This window comes from Peromyscus maniculatus, chromosome 4, assembly GCF_049852395.1.
Source record: "Peromyscus maniculatus bairdii isolate BWxNUB_F1_BW_parent chromosome 4, HU_Pman_BW_mat_3.1, whole genome shotgun sequence".
In the NCBI taxonomy this organism is placed as follows: domain Eukaryota; kingdom Metazoa; phylum Chordata; class Mammalia; order Rodentia; family Cricetidae; genus Peromyscus; species Peromyscus maniculatus.
The window spans coordinates 78,637,067-78,650,754 of record NC_134855.1 but is presented as its reverse complement, the minus strand read 5'-3'; the positions used below and the strand labels follow the sequence as shown (position 1 = coordinate 78,650,754).

The window sequence follows — 13,688 nt, the reverse complement described above, 5'->3', positions numbered from 1 at the left end:
ATGGAAAAATACATCAAATAGGAGTGGCGCTTGGAAGGTTCCAGCTCCTTAGCAATCCTCGGGTTTCTTTTCCTGTCCTCGTGACTGTTTTTTGTGGACACTGACTGTAACACACGTGAAACATGCACGAGTAGCTGGCTTGTGGATGATAGTAAGGATCGGAGGCCATGGGAAACCTGAAAAGGTGACAGAAGGTGCAGATGTGAGCAGCACTGAGCAGAGTGCCCTGGAGTTGGGGTCGGAGTGGGGGTCAACCTGTGAATCACTGAGGAGTCAGGTAAAATGCATTCCTGTTGCAGGACTGTTGGGAAGCAGCCATGAACCCAGGACCTCGTCAAAAGCAGCCTTGTTACCCTGTTTTGGCAGGTTGGAACTTCAGCCAGATTAGCAAAATTGCTGAGAACCATGTAATATATCACCATCATAATTCCCCTGCCGCTCTTCTGCTGTTCCTTATGGCAGGTGTCCCTAGACCCATAGCCCGTCTTTAATCTCAGCAGGAAATGGCTGCTGAGGTTTCTTTCTTCCTTTTTTCTTTGGGGAGATAAAAGACAGCTGGAGATACTCCGAAGCTAGTCTCAGTGTCATAGCAAACACGCCCAGCCCCACTGGGACACCTTTTCTGTGACAACTCAAGAGTTGGTGGTTCCTGTGGAGAGGTCAAAGCCATAGGGGAACCGACGGCCAGTTTTCTACTCCATCCTCGTGGAGATCAGTCTGGGTCCAAGACAGAGATGGGACTATTTTCACAGCTATCCATCACTCTGCCCCCTTTCTTTGCCAAACATTCTGAACCCAGTCATAAGCTATTAACCCTAGGAGCCCACCCTTTTTGTACCTCGTCTCCCTGTGAGCGGTTCTGGGTGCCAGCCCTCAGCACTGGGGAGAAGAGATTCAGGGTGCAAAGTACCCTTCAGACAAGCTTAGACGAGACAATGCACCAGGATCAAGGGGAGGGTCCCCTTTGCTGACTATCCAGGGAGCTTCTGAGGCCCAGGATTCAGTGACATACAGGCTGTAAACCACGCCCCTATCCAAAAAAATGTATGGCCCCAGAAGTGTTTCAGATGTTGATACATTTTGTATATATCTATCATGAGATGTCATGGGAATTCCCACCGCACCCCTGCCCCAGCCTAAACACAAAATTCACTTATGCATGTTCAAATATGCTTTATATGCTTAGCCTGAAGGTAACTTTATGGAACGTCCTTAGTGCACCTGTGTTTTGACTGCAACCCATCACACGAGGTCAGATGCAGAATTTTTCATTTGTGATGTCATGTCTGCATTCAAATGTTTTGGGCTTTGTAGTGTTTTTTAACTTGTGATTTTTGGATTGGGATGCTCATCCTGTGTTGTGATTAACATAACGTGAGGCTTTCAGCAGACTGTAGTTGGTGCTCCTCCACTGTTCCAGTCTTGGAGGCCAAGCCTAGCTCCCGTCAATTAAATGAGGATGAGCAGCAGGTGTTAAAAATGAAGGGCGTAGAGAGGCCCTCAGCATCCTCCTGGCAGGAAGTGCACATGCTGGAAATATTAAATTCCGTCCACCAGAACATCCCCATGGGCTTGCCAATTCTACACCTGGAGAAACCTGGATTAGAAGCTGAGATGGAGGGATGGGCGATGCGAAAGTGTTCTACAAGATGTGACAGGGAAACTGCTCCCTTGTCTCTGCAAAGAAGGAAGGAGAGGAGTGAGGAGAGGAGGGCACGTGGAGAGGGTGAAGTCAGGGGCCAAGCCCCTCAGAGCTCTGGGAAACTCATTGAGCTCCTGATACATGAGGGAAAAGGCCTGGTTGCACAACTTCACATCTGGACCTGTAAGGTGGCTCAGCAAGTAAAGACACCTGCCAGTAAGCCACATCTGGACCTGTAAGGTGGCTCAGCAGGTAAAGACACCTGCCAATAAGCCACATCTGGACCTGTAAGGTGGCTCAGCAGGTAAAGACACCTGCCAATAAGCCACATCTGGACCTGTAAGGTGGTTCAGCAGGTAAAGACACCTGCCAATAAGCCTGACGACGATGATGACGACGACGAGGGTTCAATCCCTGACACCCACAGAGTGGAAGGAGAGAAGTGACTCCTGAAAGTTGTCCTCTGACCTCCATGTGTGACACACATAAGGGTGCACACACACACACAATTTAAAAAATAAAATAGGGGATGAAGAGATGGCTCAACAGTTAAGAGCACTGGCTGCTCTTCCAGAGGACACTGGTTCAATTCTCAGCACCCACATGGCAGCTCACAACTGTGTGTAACTCCAGTTCTAGGGAATTCAGCACTCACATACATATGGACAGACATAAATTCGGGCAAAACACCAAGGCACATAAAGTAAAAATAAATAGATCATTAAAAAAAATAAAAGAAAGAAAAGAAAGAAAAAGAAGCCTCTGTTGGAAGCAGGAAGGAGACTCACAGAGGCAAGTTTGAGGGACAAAGCTCCAGGGATGCTACAAACTGAGAGAAAGAATTTGGACGATCTTTCCAGCCCAGGTAGGACTGCATGCAGGTGGCAACCAGTTCGCACCACTGTCACCATCACCGCTGTTACCACAGGAGGCACAAAATGGTGTTCGCCCAAGTCCGGAGCTGAGGGAGCTGGCGCACACTAAACTAGGGCTGCACCACAGAGGAAGCACCTGTCTGTAGAAATGGGAAGCCTCTCTGCGTTCACCGTTTCCCCAAGCCAGCATCCTCAAGTTCTCATGTGCCCTTCCGTCTCCCTGCCAGCTGCTCTGCAGTCCAGAGGCAATGTCCTTTCCTGGGTCCCGAGTCCCTTCGTCTCCCACAAGAGCTGCTCGGGATTCTGAGGACAGTCTCCTGCACTGCACTGCGGTGAGCCCCCAGTTATAAATTACTTACCTGCTGGCCATCATTTTAACATAAATGGATTTTAAAAAGCAGCAAAGGAATATATTTTCATTTGGAGTTAACGCATCCATCTTTTATTTGAGCCGAGCCTGATCTAGGAGAGGTGGCAGAAGAATAGCTCCGAGGCTAATAGAGTTAATGATTATGATGGAGATCCCCGGAGCTGCGATATTTCACGAGCAGTCGCCTCCATCCCAGCCCTGCTGCCTGCGGTACTTCTTCCTCCCTTCCACGTCCACTTCCATTAACACCCACCGCAGATGATGGAACCATTATGATAATATCTCTGCTCTCCGCAGCCTCGATTGGTCTTGACACATTATCACCCTAAGAGCTCAGCCACATCGCACTAAGTCCTATTTATAATAACACTTGGCAGGAGCCACCAAAATAAAACCTGGTGCTCATGGGCCACCTTTCATCGGAGGAAATCAGAAAGCTTTACAAGCTTAATTAAGCTTCAGCGTCTATGTGACTGATGAGACTTGGGCCTGGGGAGGCTGGAGAGGTGCAGAATCACTAATTACACCCTGGGTAAAGCTCTAGGCAGCCGCGAAGATCAAAATCAACAGTGCTGGGGAGAGCCATGCTTCTAGCAGAGAATGTTTGTTGAGTGAATTCCTTCAAGGTGGGTTGAGATCATCCAAGAGTGATGGAGGGGTGTGGAAGTTCTCCTCCTATACCTCTCCATCTAAGGAGGGGCCTAGCATTTGCTTCATTCATCAAAGAGGAATAATCAAACTTAAATGCTTTCAAGAATGAAGAAACAGATTGTCTGAAAGGCATGGTGACACACCCTTGGGTACCGACCACTGTCCTCACTTACTGTTCCTTCTGTTGCCCCTTGTTCCTCAGACTGGTACTTTTAAGTCCTAACGTGCACTCCAAGGCCATCTTAGCATCTGCCTCTTCAGGAAAGCCTCCCTGGACTTCCCTGGCAGAATCAGTTACTCCCTGTTCTGAGCTCCAATGTTCTTTCTAAAATAAAGTCCCAAGATTGTGATAGCAGGCAATAAAGTTTTATTGAGCAATTACTAAACGTGGAAGGCACATCTCATCTACACAGCAATGAAACATGGAATGGTTACCTTCTCTTCACAGATGAGTTAACAGGCCCAGAGAGGTAAGGAGATTTTCTTTAAGTACAAGACAGCCTGGCTGTAGGGCACATGTTCCCAAAGACAAAAGCACAGGCACCCCTGCAGTCCAGCTGTGGTTAAGGAGGTGTTCACATCTCTGCCCTCTCTCTAGTTTGCATGCTGTCCTGTAAGAGCACATAGCATATAGAAGCAATATGCAAACCATTCCAGCTCAAAGTGAATTCAAACACAAGGAAATCCAGGGAAGAGCAGTCATCTGCCAGTGAACTCAGGCAAATGGAAACCAGGAACTCTGGTTCCATCCATCCTTCTCCTCTGCTACCCTGAAAGTGTGGGCTTAAGTCACCCCTCCCCTACAGGACACCTGCCCCAATTACAGGCCTCCAATCCGTTTCTGAACCACACCATTTGAATCAGTTACTTTTCCACGACTGTGACCAAAGTGTCTAAGGGAACAATTTAGTGAGTGTGTGTGTGGGGGGGGGGTCTTTTAGCTCACGGTTTCACAGGGTTCGGTCGATCATCCTTGACGCTGTTGATTCCAAGCCTACAGTGTGACAGAACATCACTGTGGTGAGGTAGATGATGGAGGTCATGCAGTCATGGCAGGCAAGACGCAGAAGGTAGAGAAAAGAAGCTCTGACCCCCATGCCTAGTCCTGCAGTCTTACATCATCTTCTCTAATTAGGGCTCAAATATGTGCTGTGTGTTTCCAAATTAATTTGCCCATGCTTTCCCCTTTAGAACAGGTACTAGTCTCCAGCCAGTGAATACACACACCTTCATCAAACACAGGTCCAAAAGTGACCTACCTGGGAAAAAGAGACTCAGACATGTTGGTGGGAGTTAAGGGGTTTGTGTCAACTCTTGCTTTTCAGGAATACTGTGTATTCTTAAAAGTGGGGCTCGTTCAGACACGTGGGGGTTAAGTATACTTGAAAACCGTTTTGTCCCCTGGCCTTCCCTGAGCTACCTATGGGATTCAGCTGGAATTGGAGTAGTCTCCTCTTACCCATGCTTTCACTTTCCATGGTTTCAGTTACACTCCAGCCTGAAAATCCTAGATGGAAAATTCTAGAAAAAAACAATTCATAAATTTTTTAATTGTGTGCCACTCTGAGTAGTGTGATGAAATCTCCCATTCTGGATATGAATGATCCTTGAGCCCAGGGCATCCATGCTGTATATGCTGCCCACCTGACACAAACCTGTTATGACACTCTCTAACAACCACAAAACTCATTAGTGAATGCAGAGGAGGCACTTGGGCATAAAAAACGTAAAAAAAAAAAAAAAAAAAAAATAGGTAAACGGTGTGGCAGTCCAGCAGAGCACACATGGAAAATCAGTATTATGTAAGGCCTCAGGCATTCACCGGAGATCTTGGAAGATACTCCTTTTGTATAAGAAGGACTGCCTTTGACAGCCACACACATGAGGATGAGAGCCGCTAAACAATCGTGTGTGTGTGTGTGTGTGTGTGTGTGTGTGTGTGTGTGTGTGTATGTGTGTGTGTATGTATGTGTGTGTGTATGTATGTGTGTGTGTGTATGTATGTGTGTGTATGTATGTGTGTGTGTATGTATGTGTGTGTGTATGTATGTGTGTGTGTGTATGTATGTGTGTGTGTATGTGTATGTATGTGTGTGTGTGTATGTATGTGTGTGTGTGTATGTGTGTGTGTGTATGTGTGTGTGTGTGTGTGTGTGTATGTGTGTGTGTGTGTTTTGCAGGGGAAGGGCTCATGTGGAGGCCACAGGCTGCTGTCTTCTCTCATGCTCCACCTTATTTTTCTAGATAAGATCTCTCATTGATCCTGGCGTTTGTCAATTTGGCTAGGCTGGCGGGTCAATGAAGCCCAGGATCTTCCTGTCTCCATGCCACAACACTGGGTTTACAAGCACATACCACCACACCCGACTTTAATGTGACTTTCACGGATTGAGATATCTCTCCAGCCTCAGTTAGGTGATTCTTGGAAGACCCACATTATGATCATATAGTGTCTTAGTTAGGCTTTCTATTGCTGTAAGAGACATCAAGACTAGGGCAGCTCTTTTTTGTTTGTTTTTGTTTTTTGTTTTTCGAGACAGGGTTTCTCTGTAGTTTTGCTGCCTGTCCTGGATCTCGCTCTGTAGACCAGGCTGGCCTCAAACTCACAGACATCCACCTGGCTCTGCCTCCCCAGTGCTGGGATTAAAGGCAAGTGTCACTGCCACCTGGTGGGGCAACTCTTATAAAGGAAAACATTTAACTGGGGCTGGCTTACAGTTTCAGAGATTTAGCCCATTATCATCATGGTGAGATGCATGCAGGCAGACATGGTGCTGGGGCAGGAGCTAAGTGATCTACATCTTGATCCACAGGCATCAGAAGGAGAACTGTGTACCACACTGGGCATAGCTTGAGCATCTGAGATCTCACAGCCTGCTTCCACAATGACACCTTTCCCTTCAAGGTGGCCACTTCTCCTAATAGTGCCACTCTCTATGGGCCAAACATTCAACCACATGAAGCATTCAAACTATGGGGGCCATACCTCTTCAGACCACCACCTATAGCAAGACCAAAAAAAGGAGAACACTCCTCAGACAGAAAGGTACTATGCCCTCCTGGGAGAGAAAAGGGAGATTAAAAACTGCCTTAATTTGAGCTGTTACAACAGAGCATCATAGGCTAGGTAGCTCAAAAAGCAAATACTTCTTATCACACATCTGAAGACTAAGGAGTCCCAGAGCAAGGTCCATGAGATTTACTGTCCTTTGAAGGCACTCCTCTGGGTACATACCCAGCCGTTTTCTGACTGGGTCTTCATATGACCAAAAGAGCACTAGTTATGGGGTCTTTTTACAAGGACATTAATTCCATTTATGAGGGGATCATGACATTAATGATCCAATTACTTTCCAGAAGCCCCTACAGGTAACTCAGTGACATTAAGGTTGGGAATTCAATACATAAGCCTGGAAGAGACGCAATCATCCAGCCCATAACAAACACAAACAATGGATTGTAGTTCAGTTAGAAAGCTGTCCAAGGCCAACAGCATTGGTCAACATTGGAGGCATGAAATCACTTTGGAATCACGGAAGTGTCCAGGATCCTCTTTCCCTCTCTTCCATTTGTACTGTTTATCTGGGGGGTTGGGGGTATTGCTTTATTGGGACAGGGTCTCACCAAGTAGCCCAGCCTGGCCTCCAATTTACAACTCCCTTCCACCTCCAGGAAAGAGGGATCTACAGGTGTGTGCCTCCACATTCCGCTTCCTCTCTTACTTTTGTAGAAACATCAAAAAAGATGCACTTGGGTATCTCTGTCTTTGAGAAGGGTCTGTAACTCAGCAGAAAATCCAGCAAAAACAATCAGAATGACGGGAGCCAGGTGGAAAGGCAGCCATGAGTGGGTTGCCTGCAGCTACCTGGAGGCTCCTGGCTTTTCATATGCGTCCACTGGAGCCAGGCATGTGACAATGCCTGCCGTCCTAGCCACCAAAGAAGCTGGAGGCACTGAGAAAGACAGAACTTATGCCACACACTGAGGTCAGGACCACAGCCAGGACACAAAGAGAGACCCTTTACCATTTCACTCAGCAGCAACCCCAAAGAATGTTTCAAAGCAAACTTTAGTTTCCGTTGCATCTTTGATTTCACGAAGTCATTTTTATACCTGACATTGCCTCCACTATTTATAATAGACAAAAGGGTCTGGAGCCTCAACTATGTCACTTGGCAGCCATGTGACATCAGGCCAGTCACTTCTGGCTAGGCTTCTGTTTTGCCATCTGTACGATGAGGACAATGATAGTATTTGTTGGGACGGCTACATGGATGAGTAAAGCCCGTGCTGGGCCGAGTCCCACACCACACCCATAAGTGAGGACACAGTCAGTACCTGCTAATGCTGTTGTTATGGTTACTGTTAATATTTCACTTGCGCTGCATAACAACCTGTAAGTTAGGTGCAATTTATTATCCCCATTTCTCAAGTTGAGAAACTGAAATGTGTGGAAGATAAAAACTAGCCTAAGGAACAAGTCAGAAAATGGAAATGCCTGACTCAAAGTCTTCCGACTTCAAGCCTCATTCTCTGCTCCCAGCGCTAACCCTACCTTTTCTGTGTTGCCCAGGAACCACAATTCTATGAGCCTGATCATTGTTCACATAGGACTGCAGGCAATTTTGAATATATTGGAGGTCTGTCTAAGCTCAAGGAGTATTAAGGAAGTCTTAAAAGAGCAAATAGGTTCCTATCTGGGGATAGGTGAGTGGCACCTCACCACCAAGCAACCTCCATAAGTTAAAAGAGATGGCATTTCCCTGGCATAGAGCCTCGGGGAAAGCAGGGGTGACGTCTTCGGGCTTTAAAGCTAAGGACCTAGGAGGGCTATCTGCTAAGAGGGAAACAGAGGCAGGTGTGTAAACACTGTCCGATAATCCAGCGTCACTGTAAATCCTTCTGCCTTCCACTCTGCAGGGCGTGTCCGTGTGTGCCTCCATTCCCTAGCTTATTCCTCTGCTGTTCTGCAGTTCTGCATTTTGACTGCTCAGGTTTTTACGTATCCATCCTGCCCTTGGTAAAGAGTAGGCTTGAGTCCTGGGGCGAAGACAAGGACTGCTCAATAGTAAAGTCAGCTCTTCATCTGAAGCGTGAGATCTTAACCTGTTTCTTCAAGCTCTAGTTTCTTCGGTCCCCTTAAAAAGATCATGAGTGTCTGGAATTCGATATGGCTGGTTTTGAAGTCAACTTTCCCAGACTACTAATCACATGCTTGCTTCCCTCACATTCCCTTATGCAGGGGCCTCACAATATTTTCTCCTTTTTAAGCAATTTAAAGAAATGTTTCTTTGTCTCCTGTAGCAGTGGGATATTTAAAGAAACAAACTGGATAATGCTACTTGCAGAGTTCCATCTCATTCCAGATTAATCAGCAGATTGTTGTTGAATACCCACTAAATGCCAGGCTTTGTGCCCTGGCCACTGTTAAACAATGGGCAAGAGAGACTCCCCATGCAGTTTACAATGATGGATCATTGGGAGCTGCACATTCACAGATTCTGCTAACAGCCAAAAACACAGAGCCCCCAAGCACTTTAAACCTCCCCATTGCCCTCAGGACATAACTTGTCCCACAATGGCATTTAGTATTCTGAATGTAATCACGCACTATAAAATGTAGTTCTCTAATTAGATGGTGTTCTGATTGTGCCCACGAGGTGGCGATCTTGCTTACAGTTTGCCCACACTGAACCCAATGCAGGGAGGGAAACAAAACAAAAAAACCACCACCCAGAAGTTAAACCAAAAGACAAAAATGAAATTCAACGGATTCAGTACTTATTTCATGTAATATACTATATTAGCTGGTAAATGATATAAAAATTTGATAAGAGTCCCTCCTCTCTAGGGAAAGGAGGGGGAGCTTGCACAAGGCAAGAAGAAAAATACTTCTTAATGAATTAATATATTGTGCTGGATCTATAAGGGAGGCATTGTAATTCTTTTATCAGATAAGAGCTATAAAAAGCCCTGTGGTCGGGAACACATTCAACAAAGACCCTACACTTCGGCCAGCACACACCGATGGGAAAGAAACGCACGAAGGTGTAGGTCTCCGGTCAGTGCTGGGTCAGTGCTGTTTTGGGAGGTTGATGTCTCTGTCACAAACATTACATTGTCTGCCCTATAACTCTAGAATAAATATACACAGTACAGCAGATGTAGCCCAGCCGAAACCTCTCCAGTGCACTGAGTAATGTGAAAGGAGAGGGAAGAACCACCACGGGAAACCAACCGAGTTTAAACGCTGGCTGCAGGGCTGGGGATGAACAAGCTCAGTGGCCGAGAACTTGACTAGCATGCCCAGGTCCCAGGGTGGTTCCCCAGCACCACCAACTCTGGCTCTCAGGAGGACCGCACCCGCACAGCCCCAATCTTAGGGCTGTGACTCTCCAATTTGAGATCTGGGGTATAAGAAGGAAAGAGAAAGAGCCAGTTTGTTACCAAAGGATTTTCTGGTAGATGGAGCCCAAGAAGATCTGGACCGAGATGCGTTGGCTTTTGTGGTGGGTTTTTGTTTTGTAGTTTTCCTCCTCCACTGCCCCCGTTCCCACTCTTCCTTTCTCCTTTACACTAAACTAGTAAGTAACTAATGTTATTCAGTTTTCTTTGTTTGGGTGAAATTTACAATTGGGAATCAAGTGAGCGACTAAACATTGACAATTTAAAAATAAATTTTAGCATGTTGGCAAAGAATGCTTGTATCCGTCTGTATATCGTTATTTCTATATAGTGAACTTTCTTGTAAATAGAAAACCAAGTGGCCTGTGACCAGGAGACCTGACTTGGATGTTCAACTTGCACGGCAAGGTTTAATTCCCAGCATTCCTGGAAAAAGTCATGAGGCCAATCTCATTGCTCTTAAGCCTGCAGTGACCCATCCTGGGGAGCTTGCTCTGGAGATGGGTCGTAGGTTCAAAGTCATTGGCTACAGATGGTTCCTCTCCCGGCTGGAGTCATATCCTCTAGGGCTCGAGACATTCCCGGGAATTTACATAAGGCAGCATGAATCACAGCAAGTGAGGTTGCAAAAAAGACCCGACCTGATCCTGGCCCTGCAGCGCCTGGACTGCGGTGGGGGTCTGTCTGAAGTTTCCCGAAGAGCCCACACAGTCCAAGCAAGGGGACTAGGCGATCACCCAACTCCTACGAGAGCCCTGGACGCGCAGCTACCTCCAGGCCCTAGATTTGGTTTCTGCCCCTCCCGCTGCGACGCCCCCGCACGGACGCGGCCAGTCCAGCTTCCACCCGGCCCCAAAGTCCTGAACCTATCGTGGGGCCACCTCTCGCTCCTGGAAGGATCGGTTGCCGCTTTAAGGGGAAGAGGAGGGGAAGGGGCGGGGGAGTGGGGGGCGGGGAGAGGCGGCAGAGGAGGGGGAGGGGGATCCCCCTCGCTCCCACGTGGTCTGGGCGCCTGTGAATCGCGCCCGCCGGAGGGTCTCACAGCGAAATACAAAAGCAGCTGGGAAGCCACGGCGAGCCGAGTTCCCAGCGCCCGAGCAGAGCGCTGGCCAGAGCCCCGCAGAGCTCCGCGGCCGCGATGGGGCTCCATCACCCGAAGTCCCGGAGCCAGCCAGCAGCCGGGCCCGCCTCACCGCCCGCACCCGGGCGCCCGGGCTTGGCTTGAAGCGGCGGCGGTGGCACCGGCGCGCCGGCAGGAGCATGGGGCGGAGGATGCGGAGCGCCGCCGCCGCCGCCGCGGGGCTCTGGCTGCTGGCGTTGGGCTCGCTGCTGACGCTGTGGGGAGGGCTCCTGCCACCACGGACCGAACTGCCAGCCTCTTGGCCGCCCGAAGATCGACTCCCCCGGCATCCGACCCAGAGTGGCGGCCCCGCGCCCGAGCCGCGCTTCCCTCTGCCCCCGCCCCTAGCGTGGGACGCCCGCGGCGGCTCCCTGAAAACTTTCCGGGCGCTGCTCACCCTGGCGGCCGGCGCAGATAACCCGCCTGGGAGGCACCCGGACGATCGCAGGCGGCACGTGCCAGCCGGACTGCCCGAGCCCGCGGAGCGCACGGCGGTGCACGGGGGCGTCTTCTGGAGCCGCGGCCTGGAGGAGCAGGTGCCCCGGGGCTTTTCCGAAGCCCAGGCGGCAGCGTGGCTGGAGGTGGTGCGGGGTGCTCGGGTAGTGGCCCTGGATCGCGGAGGCTGCGGACGCAGTTCCAACCGCCTAGCCCGCTTTGCCGACGGCACCCGTGCCTGTGTACGCTACGGCATCAACCCGGAGCAGATCCAAGGCGAGGCCCTGTCCTACTACCTTGCGCGCCTGCTGGGCCTCCAGCGCCACGTGCCGCCGCTGGCACTGGCTCGGGTGGAGGCTCGGGGCGCTCAGTGGGTACAGGTGCAGGAGGAGCTGCGCGCCGCGCACTGGACCGAGGGCAGCGTGGTGAGCCTGACGCGCTGGCTGCCCAACCTCACCGACGTGGTGGTGCCCGAGCCCTGGCGATCAGAAGACGGCCGTCTGCGGCCCCTGCGCGACGCCGGGGGCGAGCTGACCAACCTCAGCCAGGCAGAGCTGGTGGACCTGGTACAATGGACCGATCTGATCCTCTTCGATTACCTGACGGCCAACTTCGATCGGCTTGTAAGCAACCTCTTCAGCTTGCAATGGGACCCACGCGTTATGCACCGCGCAACGAGCAACCTGCACCGAGGACCGGGAGGGGCGTTGGTCTTTCTGGACAATGAGGCGGGTTTGGTGCACGGCTACCGGGTGGCCGGCATGTGGGACAAGTATAACGAGCCTCTGTTACAGTCAGTGTGTGTGTTCCGAGAGCGGACTGCTAGGCGAGTCTTGGAGCTGCACCGGGGTCAGGACGCGGCGGCCCGGCTGCTACGCCTCTACACTCGCCACGAACCTCGTTTCCCAGAGCTGGCCGAGCTCGCAGACCCCCATGCTCAGCTGCTACAGCGCCGCCTTGACTTCCTCGCCAAGCACATTTTGCACTGCAAGGCCAAGTACGGCCGCCGGCCGGGGGACTTAATGGTACTCCGAGGAAGAGAGGGACTGGGGTATGAATGACGAGGGTTAGGGCTGTCTTCTCTGCCACAGGCTAGCACTAACCGGCCAACGCCCACCCGGTGGCCTCATCGCAAGGCTGTCTAAAAACTTGCGTTTTACCCACTTGCCCCCTTTCTTTTCATGCCAGGCGGTTTCCTTTCCAAGTTCTGGAAGGGCAAACTCACCGAGGCGAGAAGTGTAACATTCCCTCCACCCAGCTTTTTAAAAGGATTCTTTTCTGTGTTTGCGTGGAGATTGGATCCGAAGAAACTGGCTGCTGGGGTTTGGCCCCCGAATGGCAGTCTCTATGGGAGATGCAGTCCTTTCTTGTCGCTCCCTCCACCCACCCCCACCCCCACCCACCCCCCCGCACCCCTTCCCAAAAAGGAAAACTTCCGTTTGAGCCCTTGAGTTAATTCTGCTATTTCCTATCAACCACAGTGCGGGTGGAACCAGAGCAGGCTGTGACACGGGCTGGTGGAGCCCCCTTCCTGTGTTCTCCCTTTGTTCCAGCGCCACGATGGTGAGATAACTGTTCCAAGCTGAGGGACAGCTTTGGATAGGACAAAGAACAAGACTTCCCCGCCCCTGGGAGCCCTACAGACCCCAGCGATTTGTCTGACTTGTTCCCCAACTCCTGTCATTTTGGCCTGAAGGCTATGAATTCAGGCTAGTTGTATGCAGAGTTAGTAATGAATTTCTTCCTGCTTTGCCCAGCTGACCAAAAATAAGACAATGATGATGTTCACCAGAAGAAAAAAAAAATCAATTCCATGCACTTTACTTTGTTTTTAATTTTTTAGTAAGAAAAACTTTTTTATTTGACAGATTTTTGCCTTCTATGTATATATGTGCATAAATTGTGGTGTAAATAGACTAAACAAACTTATATTTCAATAAAAGGGAGTTTAAAGTTTAGAATTTAATTCCCATGGTTTGATCTGATTAAGGTTCCTGATTCATCTACTTTTGGAATAAGGTTCAGTTTTTCTCTGGCTAGTGGGTGTGCTTTGTAAAACAAAGGATGCAGATCCACCCCCTTTGGGCTTGGGGTTGGGGAATCTAACAAAGGCAAGAGTGGATTCCCTGTCTTCACTCAAATGAATCCTAGGACTGGAAAACAGTTCCTCCTAGAATGGGGAGGAAGGGA

At 49.7% G+C, this 13,688-nt stretch overlaps 1 protein-coding gene across 1 annotated transcript; it reads left to right on the top strand.

Moving 5' to 3' along the window:
* Positions 1–10,925: 10,925 nt before the first annotated feature.
* On the top strand, positions 10,926–13,459 carry Fjx1 (four-jointed box kinase 1). Its single transcript, XM_006983637.4, has one exon. The coding sequence runs from the start codon at positions 11,204–11,206 to the stop codon at positions 12,557–12,559; it is 1,356 nt and encodes a 451-aa protein (XP_006983699.3). The 5' UTR covers positions 10,926–11,203; the 3' UTR covers positions 12,560–13,459.
* The last annotated feature ends 229 nt before the right edge of the window (positions 13,460–13,688 follow it).